Raw genomic sequence first — 20,367 nt, forward strand, 5'->3', positions numbered from 1 at the left:
CAGTTCGTGATGGAGTGAACCTTTAGATCCGACGTAAAAACCACCAACGTTCGACGTTCTGTTCCTGGTAGCTTAATCTTCTGTACATTGTATTCTTAGAATAAGAACAGTGATGTGCGAGTGATGTGCTATTAGTCCTCTCAACCTTTCACCGATCGTGGTCAGAAAGTATAAGAGCAACATTATTTGACCAGGCGACAACCCGACTATTTCTTTTACATATTTGTACAAATATTAAAATTTAAAAAAAAACCCGCAATTTTATTTTGTGTTATATCTATGATTTTTTGTTTTATTTTAAACATACAACCGTATTTTCATTGTCATAAATTGTAGATAATAAGGATTAGACATTAGGATTTGTGACGGCCATTTCCTAGCTATATCTGCATTGTGAGGTACACAAGGTATGGTTATAAAACATATCAAACATGTTTGTACTTGTCTACAGTTTATTTCATTAACACTTCCGAATTATAATTAAATCAATTTAGGAAAAACATGTCATTTTTATCAGTAACGGTACAAAAACATTAAAGCATACACCTACGACAAGACAATTTTGCCTTAGCACTAGAACATGCAAACTCAAATTAATTTTATTTGTCGTTCACAACGCAATAACCGCAGAAAGAAACGGAAGACAATAAGACCAAAACCAGGCATAAATAGCTTGCACTTTATACAAACCCATCTTCCCGTGTAATATTAGTCATAAAACTGTCTGGTCATTGCCCCCTAAAGCCAGACATACCTTGTTCTTATACCTGTTAATGCTACACTTTAGCGAATAAAGCAGATTTTTATTAGATGCTTTTTTCCGACAGATAATAATGACACTATACAGATAATGCCATACGTATACCCACATGTTTCAGCTCCGTTATTTGCCTGTGTATTACAGCATTAATTTCACGTTGACATTATATACTCTGTAGTGCACAATAAATTAAACCTATATAGTTACATTTAAACACCCCAGGTATGTATACATGAACTTCAAGGGAATTCATGCTATGCAAATAGAATTATTTAGTATTGATTACCATGACAAAATTCGTGCGTACAAATGTACTTTGAAATAAATTTAGCACACCAGTATCATCAAAACATCATTCTATTGAGATTGGGCGATAGACGAACACAACATTTATATGACCTTGTCAGTCCACTTGTTATGTCTGTCTTAAAGATGTAGCATATATTTTCACTCGTCTACGAATATATAGAGTTGGGTTTTTTTTCAGTTTTCCCACTCTACAAAACAATGTCTTCTGATTGCAAAGCAGAAAGGTCAAAACGCATTGCAGAAAAGAGACGAAATGTTTGGGTGTTTTGGTGGTTTTTTTCTCTCTAATGGATGCAGCATAAAAAATAACATGACACTTCCTGCGAATAATTGCCGCTGAAAAACGCCCGATGTCATATTGCACTGCAATGGCGGATGAGACTAGCAAATAATATCATAGGAAAAAGACAAATTAAAATATATTTATAAGGTTATTGCTTATCTAGAGTGCTTGCACGTGTATAAAAGACATATTTTATTCAACATCGATCGCTCCAGGGTTCTTTTCCTATCACATGCTCTACATGAAAATGTAAATATATCCTTCCTATGTATCCGAAGAATGAAAACACTAATGAGGTTTAGATTACACATTCACCTTATACATCGATACAATAAGCGTAGTTAAACATGGATCAAATGAAAATATTAAGTTAAAAATATATATTTCTATTTTTCATCATAATGTGATTAAGATGGTAGCAAGCAGTTATATTAATAATCCGAAATAAGAGACCAAGTATGTTCAAAGTAAAATCAAAAATCATTTCTATGAAATATATATTAAGCCACTATATGACCTTCTTCAGTCCAAAATAACACTTACACTCTTTTCATCGGACGCTAAAAAACGGTGGGTTTATTTTAAATAGTATTTATTCACCATATATCGATACATGTACATACAATTTGAAAACATAGAATCTTTGAGATAAGAAAACATGCTTAAAGCTTATATACATTGCATATAAATACCTTTCACAGATCATGCACACTATATATGGTATATTGGATAGATAAATTTAATAAATATGATGTGCAGGTTTTAACTAGATATCGTTCCTTTTGTAAACAACCCAATTTCCTATAGGCGCTTTATTCTTTGATGATCCCGTAACTATTGGAATTGATACCAAATATATTATTAGGTTGAATTCATTCATCCCTGGAGACACATTGGAACTCTTCGAATTCAAAGGTTGGGACAGTTCACAATGAATTTGAAGGGGTGGATGGATTAATCAAAATATCAAAATTAAATCAGGTCCACAAGGCCTACATGGTCTCACCGTCTGAATGTGTCTAAACTCTTAGGCTTACCCGGTGTGTATAGAGGTTACACTACTCGTGGTTATTGAATATTGAATTTATTCCACACGAGTGAGTTATTTTTTATAGGTGACAAAAGACACGAGTTTTTTTAACGTGGTAACGGACGATTAGCCTAAACTGATATCATAGAGTTCTTCACAATGACATTAGGATGCCGAGCTGACGGAATCAACAGCATCCATTTGTCATTTATGCCAACTTCGAATAATGACTGACAGACGTGCTACCATGTATGCACAGACATAACGCTCAATGTTCGGTCACTTTTACGTCACGCCGAAATTTCATTGGAAAAAGCGTTGAACAGTAAAATAATATAAGCGCAATACTATTTTTTTAATTGAAAAACAGAAAGGATATATTTATTCAATTACGGGAGGACTTTTATCAAAATATTTGTAATATTTATATTTCTATTGATGTGTTTTTAATGAGAAAATGACGTTTTTTGGCGCGACAGATGTAACACGCGCCTGTATGCTGTTTCAGTTAAAGTGTCACTGTGGTCATACTGAACACCACATGGCGGTAAAATTTGACAAAGAGATTCCCCAAAAACGAACTATCATGATGTCATTTCGTTATAATGAATTGTGACGTCATACTTCAAAATGGTGGACTTTGTTTGTTGACTTGCCGATCGACAGAAAAAGTGAAAAAACACAAATACACACAGTACAAAACGGTACTAATACATGAGATAGAGACATGAATTGTTAATATAAAAATATTTTAAAAAAAATACGTTTTTCTTCTTTTTTAATAACTTGTCAGAAAATATAGACTGCGACATCGTTCTACTTTTTTATCGAACAAAACCTTTGTCTTGCAGAAATGACACAAAATGAAATAGATTGTAGCGTGTCATCTGAACATTAACCCTTGGTAGCACTGACTTCATCATAACTTGATAGTTTACATAATTCAGATTTTTTTTTTTTGTCAAAATTGAAAAATGATTTTAAGAGAAAGTCTTATTCAGTTAAAGTAATTAACATTCAGTCAATCTCTGAATGTTAATCGCCCACTGAAATGGCGCTGTTGTCTGATGATCGCAAGAAAGTAATACAATCATGTAGTTGTTCCAAAGCACAAAATCCCAAATATTACATGTATACCAAATATTATCTATTACAGGAATCTTTCTGATAAAGAGGTTGGTTGCGATTTGCCATTTGAACCGATTAAATTTTAATTCGGTCATTCAGTGTTTTACAGAGTTTATCTGGTATTCCGAAAGGTTTCATACATGTGATATGGGTTTTTTATATGGTAAGCATAAACTTTTACATATGAAAGCATTTTTATTTAGATGACATTACCATATTTGACGTTCATTTATAACAAGGTAACTTTCCTTCAGAACCAGTGGTAATGTTTTCCTTCTTCTCAAATTTGAACAAGGATATTTCTAGGAAATAGTAGATTACTTCATACTCCGATTTCACGAAATAAACGTGCACCTTCAATTTTCTTGTTTATTTCTATGCAATTTATATGAAAACAAGAGGCCCGGAGGGTCTGTATCGCTCACCTGGTTTGTAATGCCAAGTAATGTACTGAATACAGGATGATTGTTTCTTTTCTAAGGGAATTTAAAGATTAACATCTAATTTCTCTAATGTGGCCCCACTCTTTCTGCTCCAGGTCAAAACCAAAACTTTATAGAAATTCTGTTCCTCTTCCCCAGAGGATTTTTCTGGACAAATTTGGTTACAATCCAATGCATGCAGAACGCTTACGTAATTCTATAAAGTAATGATTTAAAGGAATCACCTCTATTTCCCCTATTGGGCCCCGCCCCTCCTGCCCCCGGAGGTCAGAGCCAAATTTTATACAAACTCTGTTCCCCTTCCCCAAGGATGTTTCTGGCCAAATTTTGTTACAATCCATGCGGAACTCTAGGACTAGTAGTAGTAGCGATTTAAAGGAAATGTTGACGGACGGACGCCGCGCCATGACATAAGCTCACCGGCCCTTCGGGCTAGGTGAGCTAGTGAGCTAAAAATGTCTTAATTAAGTCAGATTTTGATGTAAGTTTAGCACCATACCATATATAGATCTGTACATATGTGCCTACGATATGTCTTCTGTACTTCAAATTACATTGGAGATTGAAGGCCATACGCATTTGGCAAACAATTCAATAAAACAATAACGAAATGTTGAAATGTAAAGCATGATTTATTATTTTTGTTTTCAAACAGGATAAGCTTTGTACAAATATATAACTTTGGCAAACATTTAACAAAATCACAACCGGACTGTATGTTAAGTTGTATGATGTTTTAATGCACCTGGAACTTATCATGTGTACCAGTTTCTAGAATGGAATTTTTTAATTTTCATTAAATCGAACATATTACTAAAGAACGACTTTACAAAGATGTTCTATCTAAACCAAAACATTACGAAAAACCAAGTTTTTAATGTCAAATTTGGGTTAAATACCGAAATCACTAAAACCTTTATTTATTAGTTTTTAAATCCAGTCCATTTTTCATAACCAGAACATTTAATGACATTTGCGTTGGTCTCTAATGATTGACATTTCTCTGATAACAAATATACCAAAGATATACAGCAGAGTTAAAGCATCAAGGAATTTTGTCGCTGAAAAAACAATTTAGGTAAGTGTGGAAGTACCTATATCAGTGCCGTATTTCTAAAAATTCAAAAGCCTCAATAAATATAACATTTCTTTCACAAAGTACCAAAGATTTCTATGTTTATTGACTTCATATTCTATTTGACAAGTTTCCTTTAGATGAAACATGAGGATATAGGTTAAATTGATAACTCGCCATTGAAAAGTATCCAGCACTGCTTAAAGACAGCCACCAATTACAATGCTTCAGGAAATGATAAATATCTGTATCAGATAAAACAATGTTAAAAATATCGGAATAAATAAGGCATATGGCAATACATTACATCAATATGTTGATGAAAATATACAATGAAACATTTAAATGAACAAAACATAACAGATTTGGATTGCACAGAACTTTGAAATTTCAATAATAGTGTGAAATGAGTACAATGTATCATTTGTTTTATATATGCGAGTTTTTACATTTCATATTGTGTGTCACCAATTTTTCATTTCATAATGCCAAAAATCAAATTCTTTGGAATTAAATTTAGATAGCCTCAATTACACATTGTCAAGACTGATAGGACAAAATAAATGAAAATATGAGAAAAACTTAATACAGCTGTTGATACAGTTAAGTTGAGAATATTGATATAAGTACACTTTTGTTGGTTGGTTAATTAGATTAACGTACTTTAAACAGTCGCGGTAATTAAAGGACGACCTCCCCTGTATGCAGTGTGTTTTGTGTGTGAAGTGTGTGCAGATTTTGGGAGACTGCAGTACGATACGAATACACCATCCTGAACTCATCGGGTATTATCCCGAGAATACACTATTCCCCGAGGAGTTCCGGATGACGAATACACACCATACAGTGATGTATCTGTCTACTCAAATGTACTGTGATAATGGAATGATATTAGATGACATTTGATGTGGAATTAAACAAAGCAAACACAATAACTCCATCAAAGAACAGGAAAACAAAAGACAACAATATTGAGTTTACAGTCACTTTACATACTCCACATTGTCATAGACAAAATTTCACAAGATTTGATAGAATTATGTAATTAATGATAACCATATCTATCCCTTTACCAAAGCCCAACATGATTTGCCTCTTTTATTTTTGTAAAATAATTTTCAGTCACTCAATTAATAACTGCTTCTGGAAAATAATTCTACATCTTCCGTTTAGAACTTGGACTTGAAAGATCTGCTGGAAAGAGCGCAAATCAAGTTGGCCTCCTCAGATGATTTCAAGTTGAAGGGAAGTAACTATGATAACACAGTTCTTGTAGAAGGAATCATCTCAATTTCATATTAACATACTTTTAGTGTCGATGTAGCGTCAAGACCGGTGAATTATCTACAATTTGAGATGGGTATGACACTAGTACTGATAACACCCAGTTTTTGTCTTCTGATTTATTTGCTCAAGTTGTACACAAAATATTCAAATCGTGATTTCATGACACAAACCAGGAATGTAAAAAAATCTCAACACCTTAAAAATAGCACTGCAAATCCTTCAATAAAAAAAACAAAAGTTGTGTCAGTTTTTAAAGGAGTTTTGATTTAAATTTGCATTGATAAGAATGCTCAAGTTAGTTTGAAGAAAATAATGAATTATCATTTTATATCACATGTACAATGCAAACGAAAACAAATGTATATATATTATATGGCACACATTTATATTATGTACCAAATCATATACAGTTTATATTGAAATATTATTTACCATCACAATAAACATTTATTATTTACATCCTAAGAAACAAACAAATCATATATCACGCACTGATCCTTTACAAGTTCAGAAAACAAAGATCTTTTTCAGACAATAATGTGTGTTAGTTAAAATAAAGTATCTTAATTCAAGCACTTGCACTATATTATATATTATATTCTGATATTATGTAGAACTGGGCTATTATTATTATTATTGTTATTATGTAGACTTCTCTGTTGCTCCTTTTGTTATTATCTTGAGTATACACATTATGCAGGCTTGCAATTTTTCCTCATAGATCTATTTATAATCTACCAAGTTTTCTTTTGTTTTTGTTAGCAGAGTCACATAGTTACTTAGATAGGTAATTGACGCAGGTTTATAAAATGCAATTCTCCACTCTTTGAAATCATGTATCTTACAGTCATTCTTAACTCATTCACCCCTGTAGACAAAAATGAACTCTTCTAATTCTAAAACAGGAAGAGCCCATTATGAAATTTCAGGGGTGAAGGAGTTATCTAGGTTTATAAAATACTGGAGATATGAGAAAGATTTTTTTAAATACAAAGATGTCAAGTCTTGATGGTACTCAGATGAAGTTATCAAAATTCTTCAACTTCAATTTGTTTTTTTTCAAAATGTTGACTAATACTTCAGCAATAGTTCTAGACATTACAAAACAATCTGGGTTTTTTTCATCTAAAAATTCAAAATATCTGTGATGCATTTTCTTTGAAATAATTTATCAATATGTCTTAACAACATTGTTTGTTTAACGAAGGTTGTCCTCAGCGTGTTCTGACATGTAGTTAAATTAAAATATGATATTAAATTTGTACAATATTGCCAGAAAATTCTGTGAATTTTGTCCAACCTTAGCAATCTAAGATAATGCTGGTATCAAACACCAAGTTAAAGTGGAGATCCCCACTAATGAGATATTAAATTCTTACACATCTTTTTTTATCTTATTTTATGTTCTTTTGCGAAAGAGTATCCAATGTTTTTTTAGAAAGTGTATGCATTTTAATTGGTCCATCTAGTTGTGAATTAAAAGTCACTTTTGATCTCTCATTGTTTTCATGGAGTTAAAAATTAAAAAATTTCTATTTAGATCTAGCAAAGGATACATAATCGAAATTTTTAACTTATCAATATAGTCACTATCTAAATATAAAATTTCTTTTTTTCATTTACTATCAAAATATATCTGTGGGTACGTAATTTTACTATTACATGTTGTTTTGGACTGATATGTAATTAAATCAGAATAATGTGAATAATGACCAGAATGGACGTTTAAAAATAAAGTTCTAGTTGCTTTGTGCGCATACACAGGTATCAAAAATAGACTGCACAGCACATCAAACTGGACCGTCTGTTGTCCCTCGTAGGGTTTAGGCATCAAATCTGGAGTAAGGGTTGTCCTCCTTGATGAGTCCTAAAAACAAAAAAACAAAAACAAAAAATTTACAACTCCAATAAATACATTTACTGCCTTAGTGAAGGATTTTATAAATCTGTACCTGTAATTAAAAAAAAAGATTGATATCATAAACCACATGTTTACATGTTGTTGTTTTTCTTCCTTTTTTTTTTTTTTTTTTTTTTTGTAAAATTTTGATTCGTTATTTGTTCTTAATTTCCTATAACTTAAAAGAAATAGTTAGCAAGGAAACTATGAAATTTCATCTGTTTTTTTAATGGAGAAAATCAATATTGAAATTGCATATGGTTATTTATCGAACAGATAGGATAAAGTAAAACATTTAATTGAAAATAAAGACGTAAACTTTGATCAACACAAAATAATTAACTAAGCCGGAGGCCCTCAACAAAACCATTGCTCCATATAAATGACAAAACTTAAAAATATAGTGCACACCAAATAATACTTTTAAAAAGAAACAAACAAACTGGTCATAACCAGATAAATCAAGCAAATATGGTACAGACACAGAAAGAAATGCATGGAAAATAAATAATAAGATAAAAACAGTTTTTTCATGTACAACAGTCACAAAATGATCAGGTTCAACCTGTATTCAAAATAGAAACAAAAATAAACAAACATAAATTAGATCTGAAACTACCAAAATCTATTATAGATAGAGATGGACTTCTGTCTTTTCCTGACAAAATCTTACCTTTGAAACCAATTCCTGAGAGCAAGGGAGGTAATTGCAACAATAAAAGTTTAAAGTTATGTAGCATTATCTAAATGGTCTACTTAACAAATTAAAATTATGTTACAAAAGGAACACAATTTTATGAAATTTAAAGATGCTCCACCACTGACAAATGGTATTTTTTCACTATTAGAAACAGAAGCAGACGATTTAGTATTTTCTTCAGTTACAAAAGTTACTTACTTTACACCATTACCACCATTGAAAAGTTTGAGTTTCTAATTTTACTTCAAGTTAAAAATATGAAAAATAATTAATTGCATCCCGAAAAAATTCTATACCACTATATCCTATATGGAATGAACTACTGAATGCGCATGTACCAAAGGCAAACGAAATTATTTTATATTATTTTTTTGTGTTAATTAGACTATTATATACACGATTAAACACCAATTATTGTTCAAATGATGAATATCATTTATGCTCTGTCGGCGGTGGAGCATCTTTAACTGCTTTTCAGTAGGTTTTTTGTTTAATATTTTTTGTTGCATTATTACATGTAGTGTTGCATCAAATCGATTTTAATATTAAACCCTCATACCATATTTCATATTCAGATAAAAAAAAATATCACAAATATACATGATTACCCAGAACTACTTATGGATTATTTTTGCCACGTCTGACGAAAACCAATTCTTTCAATGATAACACAAAAGTATGTACATCACTACATTGTACCTTTTACAATAGATTGTCTCCCTTTAATCAGCAAATAATATCTTCAAAAGTCTCAAGTTTGTATCACCAAGGAGTTATTATTGACAAAGAACATAAACCACTCACCATATTTTTTCCTGATCTCATCTGTTCTGCTCTTTCTTTCCGCCCTCCTAAATTAACATATCAAGAAATTAACATCAGTAAACAAACTCAAACTGAAATTTTTTTTTTCATTTTTTAAAAGCATTAAAAATATTTCTATCTTTGAGTAATATTGTTTTGTCTGTAACATAATTACTTTTGATTAAGATTTTTCAAAATTAAATCAAATCAATAATTTGACATGTAGCAGTTATCATGAAGTAAATAAAATATGTATTTGACCCAATAAGCGCCCCATCCCTATAAGCGCCCCTCCCCCTTTCTTAAGCTTCAATTTCACTTATTTCAAATTAAATGCAGACTGAAAATATAAAAACTGCATTGGTTTCCTTAAAGATTTCTTTTGCAAAAAAAATTATTTATGGCTAAATTTGTAGAATAATATATGAAATGCTAGTCCAAATTTGTTTCTATTAAGCACGTCCCCTTATTTGCTTCAATTTTTTAAGCGCCCTGGGCGCTTATTGGGTCGAATACGGTAAGTGCAAACATTTATACATAAAGGAACATTATATGGTTGGCAGAAAGATTTCCTTATATCAAAGTCTGGTTACCTTTCGTCACTCTTAGCTTTGCGTTCCATCTTTTTTCTTTCAACCTTTGCTTCCTCTTTGGCATAACTTTAAAGAAAAACAAATAGATTATAGAATAGAGTGTTATTATCATTTGGACATACCAAGCACTTCCAAGGAGTTCTCATAGAAATCAGTGATACAAGGAATCAACGTAATTGTCAATTAAAAATCAAAATTTCAATTTCCTTTTAGAAAAGGTTTTTTTTTATGCAAGTTATTTCACATATAATTAAACAAGATATCCCAGGGGGAAGATTAATTAATCTATGTCTGACAATTGAAAGAGGGATCTTTTCTCTGCATTTCCAACTTAATCTATCAAAATCCAAGATGGCAGCCTGTCCGCCATACTGTCGATCATCCCTTCAGTACTTTCCAAGAAATAGTAGTAACAATCTTTAACTATAAAAATCCAAGATGGTGGTCTGTCGACTATTTTGTTGACCCATCATTTCAAAAATGCAATACACATAACTAAGGTCCAAGTGGAACCTACATCTCTTAAGTACTATATGAGAAATTGTAGTAAAATAATTTCCAAAATGCAATATGTGCAACTAAGGTCCTATGAGAATCTACATATGAAAGATATCTTCAAAACTTTTTTAGAAATAGATGGACCACGGTCCATGGCATGGGCGAAATGTGATTTGAATAGCCCAACATCTAATAATAGTGGACTAAAAATCTCAAAATCTTGATTTCTTTTAACTCTCCTACATTTTGAATTACAAATTTACTACTGTTTAAGCTGCAAATAAATTTCAAGGTTTTCTTCTTAAGTGTATGTTAATAATTCTCCAAGGTTCTGAACTGTTCATAAAACTTGCACAAATTTGGAAATTCAACTAACTAAAACAGCATCTTTACATATATCAGTTTGTTCCACATCAAATGAGTATTTGTTTGATAAGACAGAATAGCGTTGGTAACATTAATACTCTCCCATCATCTTCTGGTGTAATGCTAATTGTAATACTATATTTGCCGTAATTAGCGCCCCTCCCCCTATAAGCCCCCTGCTATAGTCTGGATAAGAAGCTGAAGTTATGAAATGACCCCATTCCTTGGATTAAATGATGCATGCTTTTCAACTTTCTGATGATTGGCATTGCATCCCATATTACATGAAAATCATGCTCTTGCATGTAATACTATGTCTTAAAGAGAGAAGACAGGTTGTACTTTAGATTAATGTGTATGGAAAGAGTTCAAATATGGTGATTTTATTTTTTTGTTGACAACTTACACTTTGGTTGCCTAATAAGAACCCCTCAGTTACAATTTTTTCAATGCCCTGGGCGCTAATTACAGTGAATACTGTATAGCTCATTAGTGCAGTGTATAAAGTTGTGATCTACCTGGCAGAGTTGTTTTTCCTGCAGCAGCAGCAGTAACAGATACAGATAGTTATGGTGAGGACGATCAGTCCTCCGATACAGCCCATCACAATGATCAACACTTTGAAATTGACTGAAAAGACAAATAGAAACATTTACAATGCACAGTAGAGTATTACTATCAGATTTAAGCCAGAAAATATTTTGAATCATACAAACATTCATGGTGAATCATGTTATTAGCCAGGATATATTTTGAATCATCCAGATATTCATGGTGAATATCGTTATTAGCCAGGAAATATTTTGAATCATCCAAATATTCATGGTGAACCATGTTATTAGCCAGGATATATTTTGAATCATCCAAAAATTCATGGTGAATCATGTTATTAGCCAGGATATATTTTGAATCATCCAACTATTCATGGTGAATATAGTTATTATTCAGGAATTATTTTGAATCATCCAAATATTCATGGTGAATTTCGTTATTATTCAGGAATTATTTTGAATAATCCATTAACTCATGGTGAATATTTTTGCAAAGTTCAAGTTTTGTTATCATCCTGGTGAATATAGAAAGATATTTTAAAATGATTTACTGTAATACTTACTCCAACATTTTCCCCAGCGGGCATCATCCAGAGGACAGAGGGAAGAGTGGGGAAGGATGTCACCAGTGGGATACAGCAAACAGACACTCTTAGATTTGCACCACATACACTAAAACAATCAACGTATTCCTCAACTAATACACTTAAATTCCACTAAAACATACCACATACACTATAAGGATAAACATATATTAAACCTGTTTTTTTATATTTCCTGAGATTATTTCAAAAATTCATAATCAAACACATAGACTTTCCACACATACTTTTATCATGTTTCTCTTGAATCAGAAATCTTCAGTCTCTTTTTAAGATAGTACACCGTACACTATTGCGTACTTTTACTATTACAATTGGTATTATGTGAATTCTCACCTTAGTCAGTTTCAAACAATCATCACAATTTTTATTATTCTTGGCACATTCTGTAAATAGAAAAGATTCATTACGATAGAAGACCATTAATATTTGATTGGTGATTCAGCAACATGGCACCTACATGTACTTATAGTTATACTGTTGTACAATGCGCTGTATTCAACCCAATGAGCACTCATGTCCTTACTAGCACCACTCCTCCTTTTCAATTGTCCAAGAATAAATAAAGACTAAAACTATCAAAACTGTATAGGTTTGCACTTTGCTTTGCATTAGTTTTGCCTTAGGCCATACAAAAAACTATTTGTGTTTCCGGTAACCCGACCGACCCTCTATAAAATCAGTGCCTACTCAAAAACTTTTTATTAGTTTTTTCCTCAAGCAAACAAATAACAACCTAAATTTTGTTTGGTTTTGCACAAAATCAGGAATTTTGGTACAAATTCTGTAAATTTAAGATGCCAATAATCCACTGGGAATCAAATCCATGGTTTATATAAGGTTGAATAAAGTCTACTTCAGTTTTTCACTGCAAGAAACTAGGATAAGAGAAAAAATATTAAAAAAAAAAAAAAAAAAAAAAAATCTCCTTCCAACCCTTCATTTTTAAAGGGTGTTGCCGGAAACAAGAATATTTTTTTATTTGGCCTTGTTAATGACCTTTTTATTTTTTATTTTTTTTAAAGCCCTGGGCGCTTATTGTGTCGAATACAGTACATTGTATATTTTCATGATACCTTTACATGAAGTGGAATGAAAATTGATCTGTAAAGATTTGACTTGGATAGTTTACCTTATTAAGTTAAATACTAGTTGTAACAAAAAATAACAACACTTTGATGAGATCATGTCAGCATCATTTCGTGCAAGTTTCAGCCAGACTGCACCAGTAGAACTTGAGAAGAAGTTCAAAATGTGGTTTCAAGATGGTGGCGCCGGCGATTGTGGCAAACTTGGATTTACACATTTTTGGGACCATGTCAGGATCATTTCATGCAAGTTTCAGCCAGATCAAACCAGTAGAACTTGAGAAAAAGTTTGAAATGTGTTTTCAAGATGGCAGCTGTGGTCACTGGCCACCTTGAATTTAGGATCAACCGGAAAAATAACAACACTTTGTCAGGACTATGTCAGGATCATTTCAAGCAAGTTTCAGCTAAATTGCAGTGGTAGAACTTGAGAAGAAGTTTAAATTTGTGTTTTCAAGATGGTGGTTATGGCAGCCATCTTGGAATTTCAGATCAACCCGGAAAATAACAACACTTTATTGGGACCATGTCAGGATCATTCAGGCAAGTTTCAGTCAAATTGCACTGGTAGAACTTGAGGAGAAGTTCAAAACGTGAAAAGTTTACTGATGGCAGATGGTTGACGACAGACGAAGCATGATGACTGTATATATATATAGTTCATCAGACCCTTCGAATTCGGGTCAGATGACCTAAAAATATAATGGCGAAATTAAAGAATACAAGTACATATGTAGAGTAGGTATGGTACACAGAGTATTCATGTATGGTAACAAATGTAATTCTATACCATTCATTGACTACAGTGTATAATCAGAAGCTTAAGCCCTTGGGACATTCAGTGCTAAATAATGGATGTGTGTGATATTATCTGTGTTCTATTAACTCCATATAGTAAACAATATGGAGGTGATAGAGTTCGACTTTTTTTTCATAACATTAAAAATTGAGATTACATGTATATAAATTTAGTCCCTTTACATGGCAGTGATGGTACATGTACCATGTAAAAAGTATGACTCACTATTTTCAATTTAATATTTTGATAAGAAAAGGTTTTTGCACTTTCATTTAACACAGCAACATATATAGAGATTGGCAACTCCTCCAATTTTACGATCGGCAGATGTACCTCTATATATGTGCTTAGGGGTTTTTAGATAAACTCTAATAGTTGAATATAAAAGAATAACTTTGATATGTTGTAAAAGTTCAGTAATTTTCAGATGGTTTGAGTATGATTTTGGATAGAAAAATAATATTTTAACTTATTTATTAAAGGTAGGTTTCGCCCAACCAAATAAATATCTTTTTTTGTAAAATCCAATAAAGGGAAGAAAAGGTGAAAAAACATATAATTAAAATACCTCAATTTAATTTCTTAAAGTAGGTCCATACTTTTGAAAATCGCGCCAATTCATATGACGCTATACCGGAAGTTGCGGAGGTTATTTTGAATTCCAGAATGGTTTCCGATACGCCACGACATCACACTTGGATATTTTTCAATAGGTAAAAATTATCTACATATAATATTGAATGTTCAAAATCATTAAATGAATCAAATAAAAGCAGTGAAGTGAAAATTATATGCTAACTCTGTGGTTTTTGCTGTCCCTGTCGTAAATGGGAATGGATTTTTAAACACTGGAAGTGCCGTTCGTCGCTATAAATCATAAGAGGGGACCCGGCCGGACCGAAATTCCGGAATTCTAAAAAAATCGCATACGGATTTCCTTTAAACACACAATTTGGAGAAAATCATAAAAACAAACAGACATAAACAAGATATAATATTACAAAAACGTATGAACTGATGTGGAATGTTTTTTTGCGGCATGATTTTCAAAAAATAGTCAAATATAACCCGGGAGCACTGGATGAAATGGGGGTAGTGTTGCGAGTTACAAACTTCAAGCTTACAAAATTGTGAAATTTTGATTGAGGACCCCGTGTTTTTATATGATATTTGAAAAACATATTACCTTGGGCATATCATATACAAATATTGTGAAATTGACATGGGTTTTCATTTCCTTTTTGGCCTATTCATTGATTTTTTACGGGCGAAAATATGGCAAAACATGATAATTACGTATAGAAACGGTCCTGGGAAATAACAAAAATTAGTTAGCATTTGTAAAAATAAAATAGTTTTGTATATTGTTATATCGTAAGAAATTTAGGACAAAAAATCAACAGGATCGAGACTACATTCACCCTAATATTACAGAAAACATCATTTTACGAATTTTTCTATTTTCGGTCAGCAAATTTGCATGGATGGTATATTTAAAGCTCATATATCTCAAAAAGTAGTTCAAGAACACCCATTTATCTTTACAGATTTGAAATCTACATGAAAAATGCAAGAAAATAAGACCTATTAGAAAACAAGAGGCCCAGAGGGCCTGTATCGCTCACCTGGTTTTTTGTTAGTAATTATCACAAGACTCAGACAATTAGAAAAATAAGCAAAATTGACTCCCAAAGTTTAATTTTGAATCACAACCATACAATGATGCTATTGATACCATACAAATATGCTATCCAATACATAGGTTCAGAGACAAAGTAATTTATATGAAAATAGTAGCCTAATTGACCTTTTGACCTCGCATCTATTGTCGTCTAAGGCCCCGGGGGTCAGCCCTATCATTTGTACAATTTCAAATCCCAACCCTATAAGGATGCTACCATTGCATTATAAGTGCTCTTCCATTCTTAGTTGCAGAGAAGAAGTCGTTTATATGGAAATAGCTAAATTGACCCCTTTTGACCCCGCCCCTCAGGCCCCCGGGGGGTCAGCCCTATCATTTGCACAATTTTGAATTCCCACACTATAAGGATACTACCATTGTATTATGGGTGCTATAACGTGCTTAGTTTCAGAGAAGAAGTCGTTTATATGGAAATAGCCAAATTGGCCCCTTTTGACCCCGCCCCTCAGGCCCCCTGGGGGTCAGCCCCATCATTTGTACAATTTTGAATCCCCATCCTATAAGGATACTACCATTGCATTATGGGTGCTATCCCATGCTTGGTTTCAGAGAAGAAGTCGTTTATATGGAAATAGCCAAATTGAACCCTTTTGACCCCGCCCCTCAGGCCCCCCGGGGGTCAGCCACATCATTTGTACAATTTTGAATCCCAAACCTATAAAGATACTACCATTGCATTATGAGTGCTATCTCATGCTTAGTTTCAGAGAAGAATGTCGTTTATATGGAAATAGCCAAATTGACCCCATTTGACCCCGCCCCTCAGGCCCCCGGGGGTCTGCCCCATCATTTGTACAATTTTGAATCCCCACCCTATAAGGATGCTACCATTGCATTATGGGTGCTATCCCATGCTTGGTTTCAGAGAAGAAGTCGTTTATATGGAAATAGCCAAATTGAACCCTTTTGACCCCGCCCCTCAGGCCCCCGGGGGGTCAGCCACATCATTTGTACAATTTTTAATCCCTACTCTATAACGATACTACCATTGCATTATGAGTGCTATCTCATGCTTAGTTTCAGAGAAGAAGTCGTTTATATGGAAATAGCCAAATTGACCCCATTTGACCCCGCCCCTCAGGCCCCCGGGGGGTCAGCCCCATCATTTGTACAATTTTGAATCCCCCACCCTATAAGGATGCTACCATTGCATTATGGGTGCTATCCCATGCTTGGTTTCAGAGAAGAAGTCGTTTATATGGAAATAGCCAAATGGACCCCATTTGACCCCGCCCCTCAGGCCCCCGGGGGGTCAGCCCCATCATTTGTACAATTTTGAATCCCCACCCTATAAGGATGCTACCATTGCATTATGGGTGCTATCCCATGCTTGGTTTCAGAGAAGAAGTCGTTTATATGGAAATAGCCAAATGGACCCCATTTGACCCCGCCCCTCAGGCTCCCGGGGGGTCAGCCCCATCATTTGTACAATTTTGAATCCCCATCCTATAAGGATGCTACCATTGCATTATGGGTGCTATCCCATGCTTGGTTTCAGAGAAGAAGTCGTTTATATGGAAATAGCCAAATTGACCCCTTTTGGCCCCGCCCCTCAGGCCCCTGGGGGGTCAGCCCCATCATTTGTACAATTTTCAGTTAGTAGCCCATAAGGATGCTACCAGCCAAATTTTGTTGAAATCCGACCAGCGGTTATGGAGAAGAAGTCGATTGTTGACGGACGGACGGACGACGGACGACGGACGACGGACGACGGACGCCGGACGCCACGGTATGGCATAAGCTCACCTTGGTCCTTCGGACCAGGTGAGCTAAAAAAATGGGTTTTCCCAAAAGTATGGAGCTACCTTAAGGTGTATGAGATTGAACAAATGTGTCTTGAATACAAAATTGAAGGAAATCCTTGATTTATTACGATGTCAGACTGACAGGATAGTATGCAAATGAAGCTGCTATGGATTGTGTTGTCAAAGTTTTCGCGCATGCGCATTGTTACACACTAAAAGTAAACAAAATCACTGAACGAAAGCGTGTGAGAAACAAAATGTATCTGAATTGGCAACAAAGAGTAGGAAATTAGAATGGAATCGCTAGCATCCTAGGATATCTCTAGGGAATGAAATTCAGAGATAACATGTAGCAATAGAACAAACAGAAGCCACATCTCAAGCGGAACTTGCCCCTATTCTGTTGGGACTCCTGTTGCACGTGATGAGTTTATTTCAACACATATGCCAGGGCAAATACAGCGGCAGACTAACTTCATATATGTTTGACGTACTGAGCTAGCGAGCCTATATATGTGCTTCATTGATATAGCAGTAAAAGCACAATAAAAAGGACAACAGTTCCACTATACAAGAAGACCCTACATGAATATACTGTAGTCTCCCAAAATTTGCACCTCACACAACATACACGCAACACAGCGCATACATGGGAGGCCGTCCTTACATGACCATAGCTGTTAATAGGACGTTAATTAATTAATCAAACAAACAAACAAACAAACAAAAGTAAGTAACTTGTATTATAGATTACATGTATATGTTATGTATAAACAATCTATCGTACTTCGACTTGTTGTTGTTTTTTTTTACTAAACATGCTGTGGCAAGACTGTCACTTGCTGCACGCTTTCGTGTATTGATGCGGCCTCGTTTTGGAAAAAAAATATGTCATGTTCTATGTAAAACTTGACATCGCTCTATTTTTAGAGGAGTATTTTCCTGGTCAAGCTAGGCAACTGACCACCTATATTGTTCGCTGTATGCATCAAAATGATCTGAAGATCATATCTATGTACAGAATAAATTTCAATTTTGTTGTCTTTATATTTCATTGGGCGAAACCTAGCTACCTTTAATTAAACAAAACGCACTCTGGTTTTGAATGCCTGATTTTCAAAAAAACAGGTAAAATTGCTTATTTTGGTGCTTTCAACAATCATATTTAATAACATCAATCGGGAAAACTGATCACATTAAACCATAATAAAATGTTATTAAAACTCTGTGTTTATGCAAAAATATCATGTTTACAAGAATACACTTAAAAGTAGTTAGCCAAGGCAAAATGCCTATAAACCGGAGGTCCCTCTGCCTGTCAACAAAGACAAAGAAGGAGTTTCCAATCTCTATGTATATAGTTTGTTTAACAGAATCCAGCATTTAGGTAACAAACTGATAACACAAAGTGGTAACTGCTACTCGAATACAAATTAATAAAAATATTTAATCAATTACATGTACTTACTACTTATATGCAATGTACTTGCATGTCACGTCTATTTACATACATTATGATGTAAATAAACGTGACCTGTCTTAATCTCATCATTAGTAACGAGGCACTGTGGTCAAACCTGGTATGATTCAGCGTAGTTACATGGTTATTATACAGGTTGGGGACCATCCCGTATATGCAGGATAGTCCTGCATTTGAGTAATAGTCCTGTATTTGAGGGATAAATTTGTTACTCAAATGCAGGATTATGTGAAATGAAAATGGATAAAGTTGTTTTAAAAATTTGTATCAAAAAAGGGCGTCATCATTTTCAGATACCCATATAACTAATTGAAAACTTATGTATTTGTTTATGAACTATTGAATTCTATCATCTCACTTTGTAATAAAGTGACAATTTAGGTGCTCTCCATAGACTACAATGTATAGCCATCAGGGAAATTTAGTGCAAATGTCATGGTTGATTGACTTTTACCTGTGTTCTATTTTTAACCCCATAGTAAGCAATAGAGGTGATTTTGTTTGTGACTTTTACAAACATTTAGATGATGAAATTTGTTTCCATTTGAGTAATAATGTGGAAAGTTGTATTAGTGATGATGCCATATAAAAATTATGATGCCCTTTTTTGATTGACAATGTTTAAATCAACTTTATCACTTTTCATTTCATAGAATCCTGTATTTGCGTAACAAAATTATCCCTCAGATACAGGACTATTACTCAAATGCAGGACTATCCTGCATATACGGGATGGTCCCCAACCTGTTATAAGTGTTCATAAATAAATGGTAGTATTCTAAATTCCTGAAAAATACAAAATAATAATTAAGAGATTAATTATTGTGCGACCAATACCTTCTTCGGGGGTCATGGTAGAAGAATTGGATCCAGCTGTTGTTTGTACATTTGGTTTCGGGGTGGTGTGAGGAGCTGGTGGGGCAGTACTTGGTTTCGACGTAGTGGGAGCCTCGGTGGTCGGTGCTTCTGTTGTCGGTGCGTCGGTCGTCCTTCCATATGAACCCCCAGCAAACAAAGCCACCAAAGTACCAATAACCAATATGTTTAAACACTGCATCGTCACAGATTATCAATAAAACGTCTTTTTCCTTCTGACGATAAACAACTTTCTGTTTATAAACAGGAAGTAGGATGTAAATTGCAATATCCGGCAATTCACTAGTTCAGCGGATGATACAGCAGACAATATAGTCCTTCAATAATAACTCGGAATGTTTAATTCTT

At 33.7% G+C, this 20,367-nt stretch overlaps 1 protein-coding gene across 1 annotated transcript; it reads right to left on the reverse strand.

The window, feature by feature from the left end:
* Positions 1–4,566: 4,566 nt before the first annotated feature.
* Positions 4,567–20,290, reverse strand: LOC138314205 (pituitary tumor-transforming gene 1 protein-interacting protein-like). Its single transcript, XM_069254417.1, has 7 exons — positions 19,981–20,290; positions 12,666–12,715; positions 12,291–12,399; positions 11,695–11,806; positions 10,313–10,378; positions 9,720–9,766; positions 4,567–8,182 (listed from the first exon to the last, which is right to left on the reverse strand). The coding sequence occupies exons 1-7, from the start codon at positions 20,198–20,200 to the stop codon at positions 8,139–8,141; spliced, it is 648 nt and encodes a 215-aa protein (XP_069110518.1). The 5' UTR covers positions 20,201–20,290; the 3' UTR covers positions 4,567–8,138.
* Between the last annotated feature and the right edge of the window lie 77 nt (positions 20,291–20,367).

Source organism: Argopecten irradians, chromosome 2 (genome assembly GCF_041381155.1).
Source record: "Argopecten irradians isolate NY chromosome 2, Ai_NY, whole genome shotgun sequence".
Lineage (NCBI taxonomy): Eukaryota > Metazoa > Mollusca > Bivalvia > Pectinida > Pectinidae > Argopecten > Argopecten irradians.

Excerpts from the sequence above, each read along its gene's own strand:
- LOC138314205 (XM_069254417.1), bottom strand. The coding sequence starts at position 20,200 with ATGCAGTGTTTAAACATATTGGTTATTGGTACTTTGGTGGCTTTGTTT. Across the intron at positions 12,716-19,980 it reads TACCATGACCCCCGAAGAAG|AATGTGCCAAGAATAATAAA; the intron begins GTATTGGTCGCA and ends TTCTATTTACAG. Across the intron at positions 11,807-12,290 it reads CCGCTGGGGAAAATGTTGGA|TCAATTTCAAAGTGTTGATC; the intron begins GTAAGTATTACA and ends TTGTCTTTTCAG.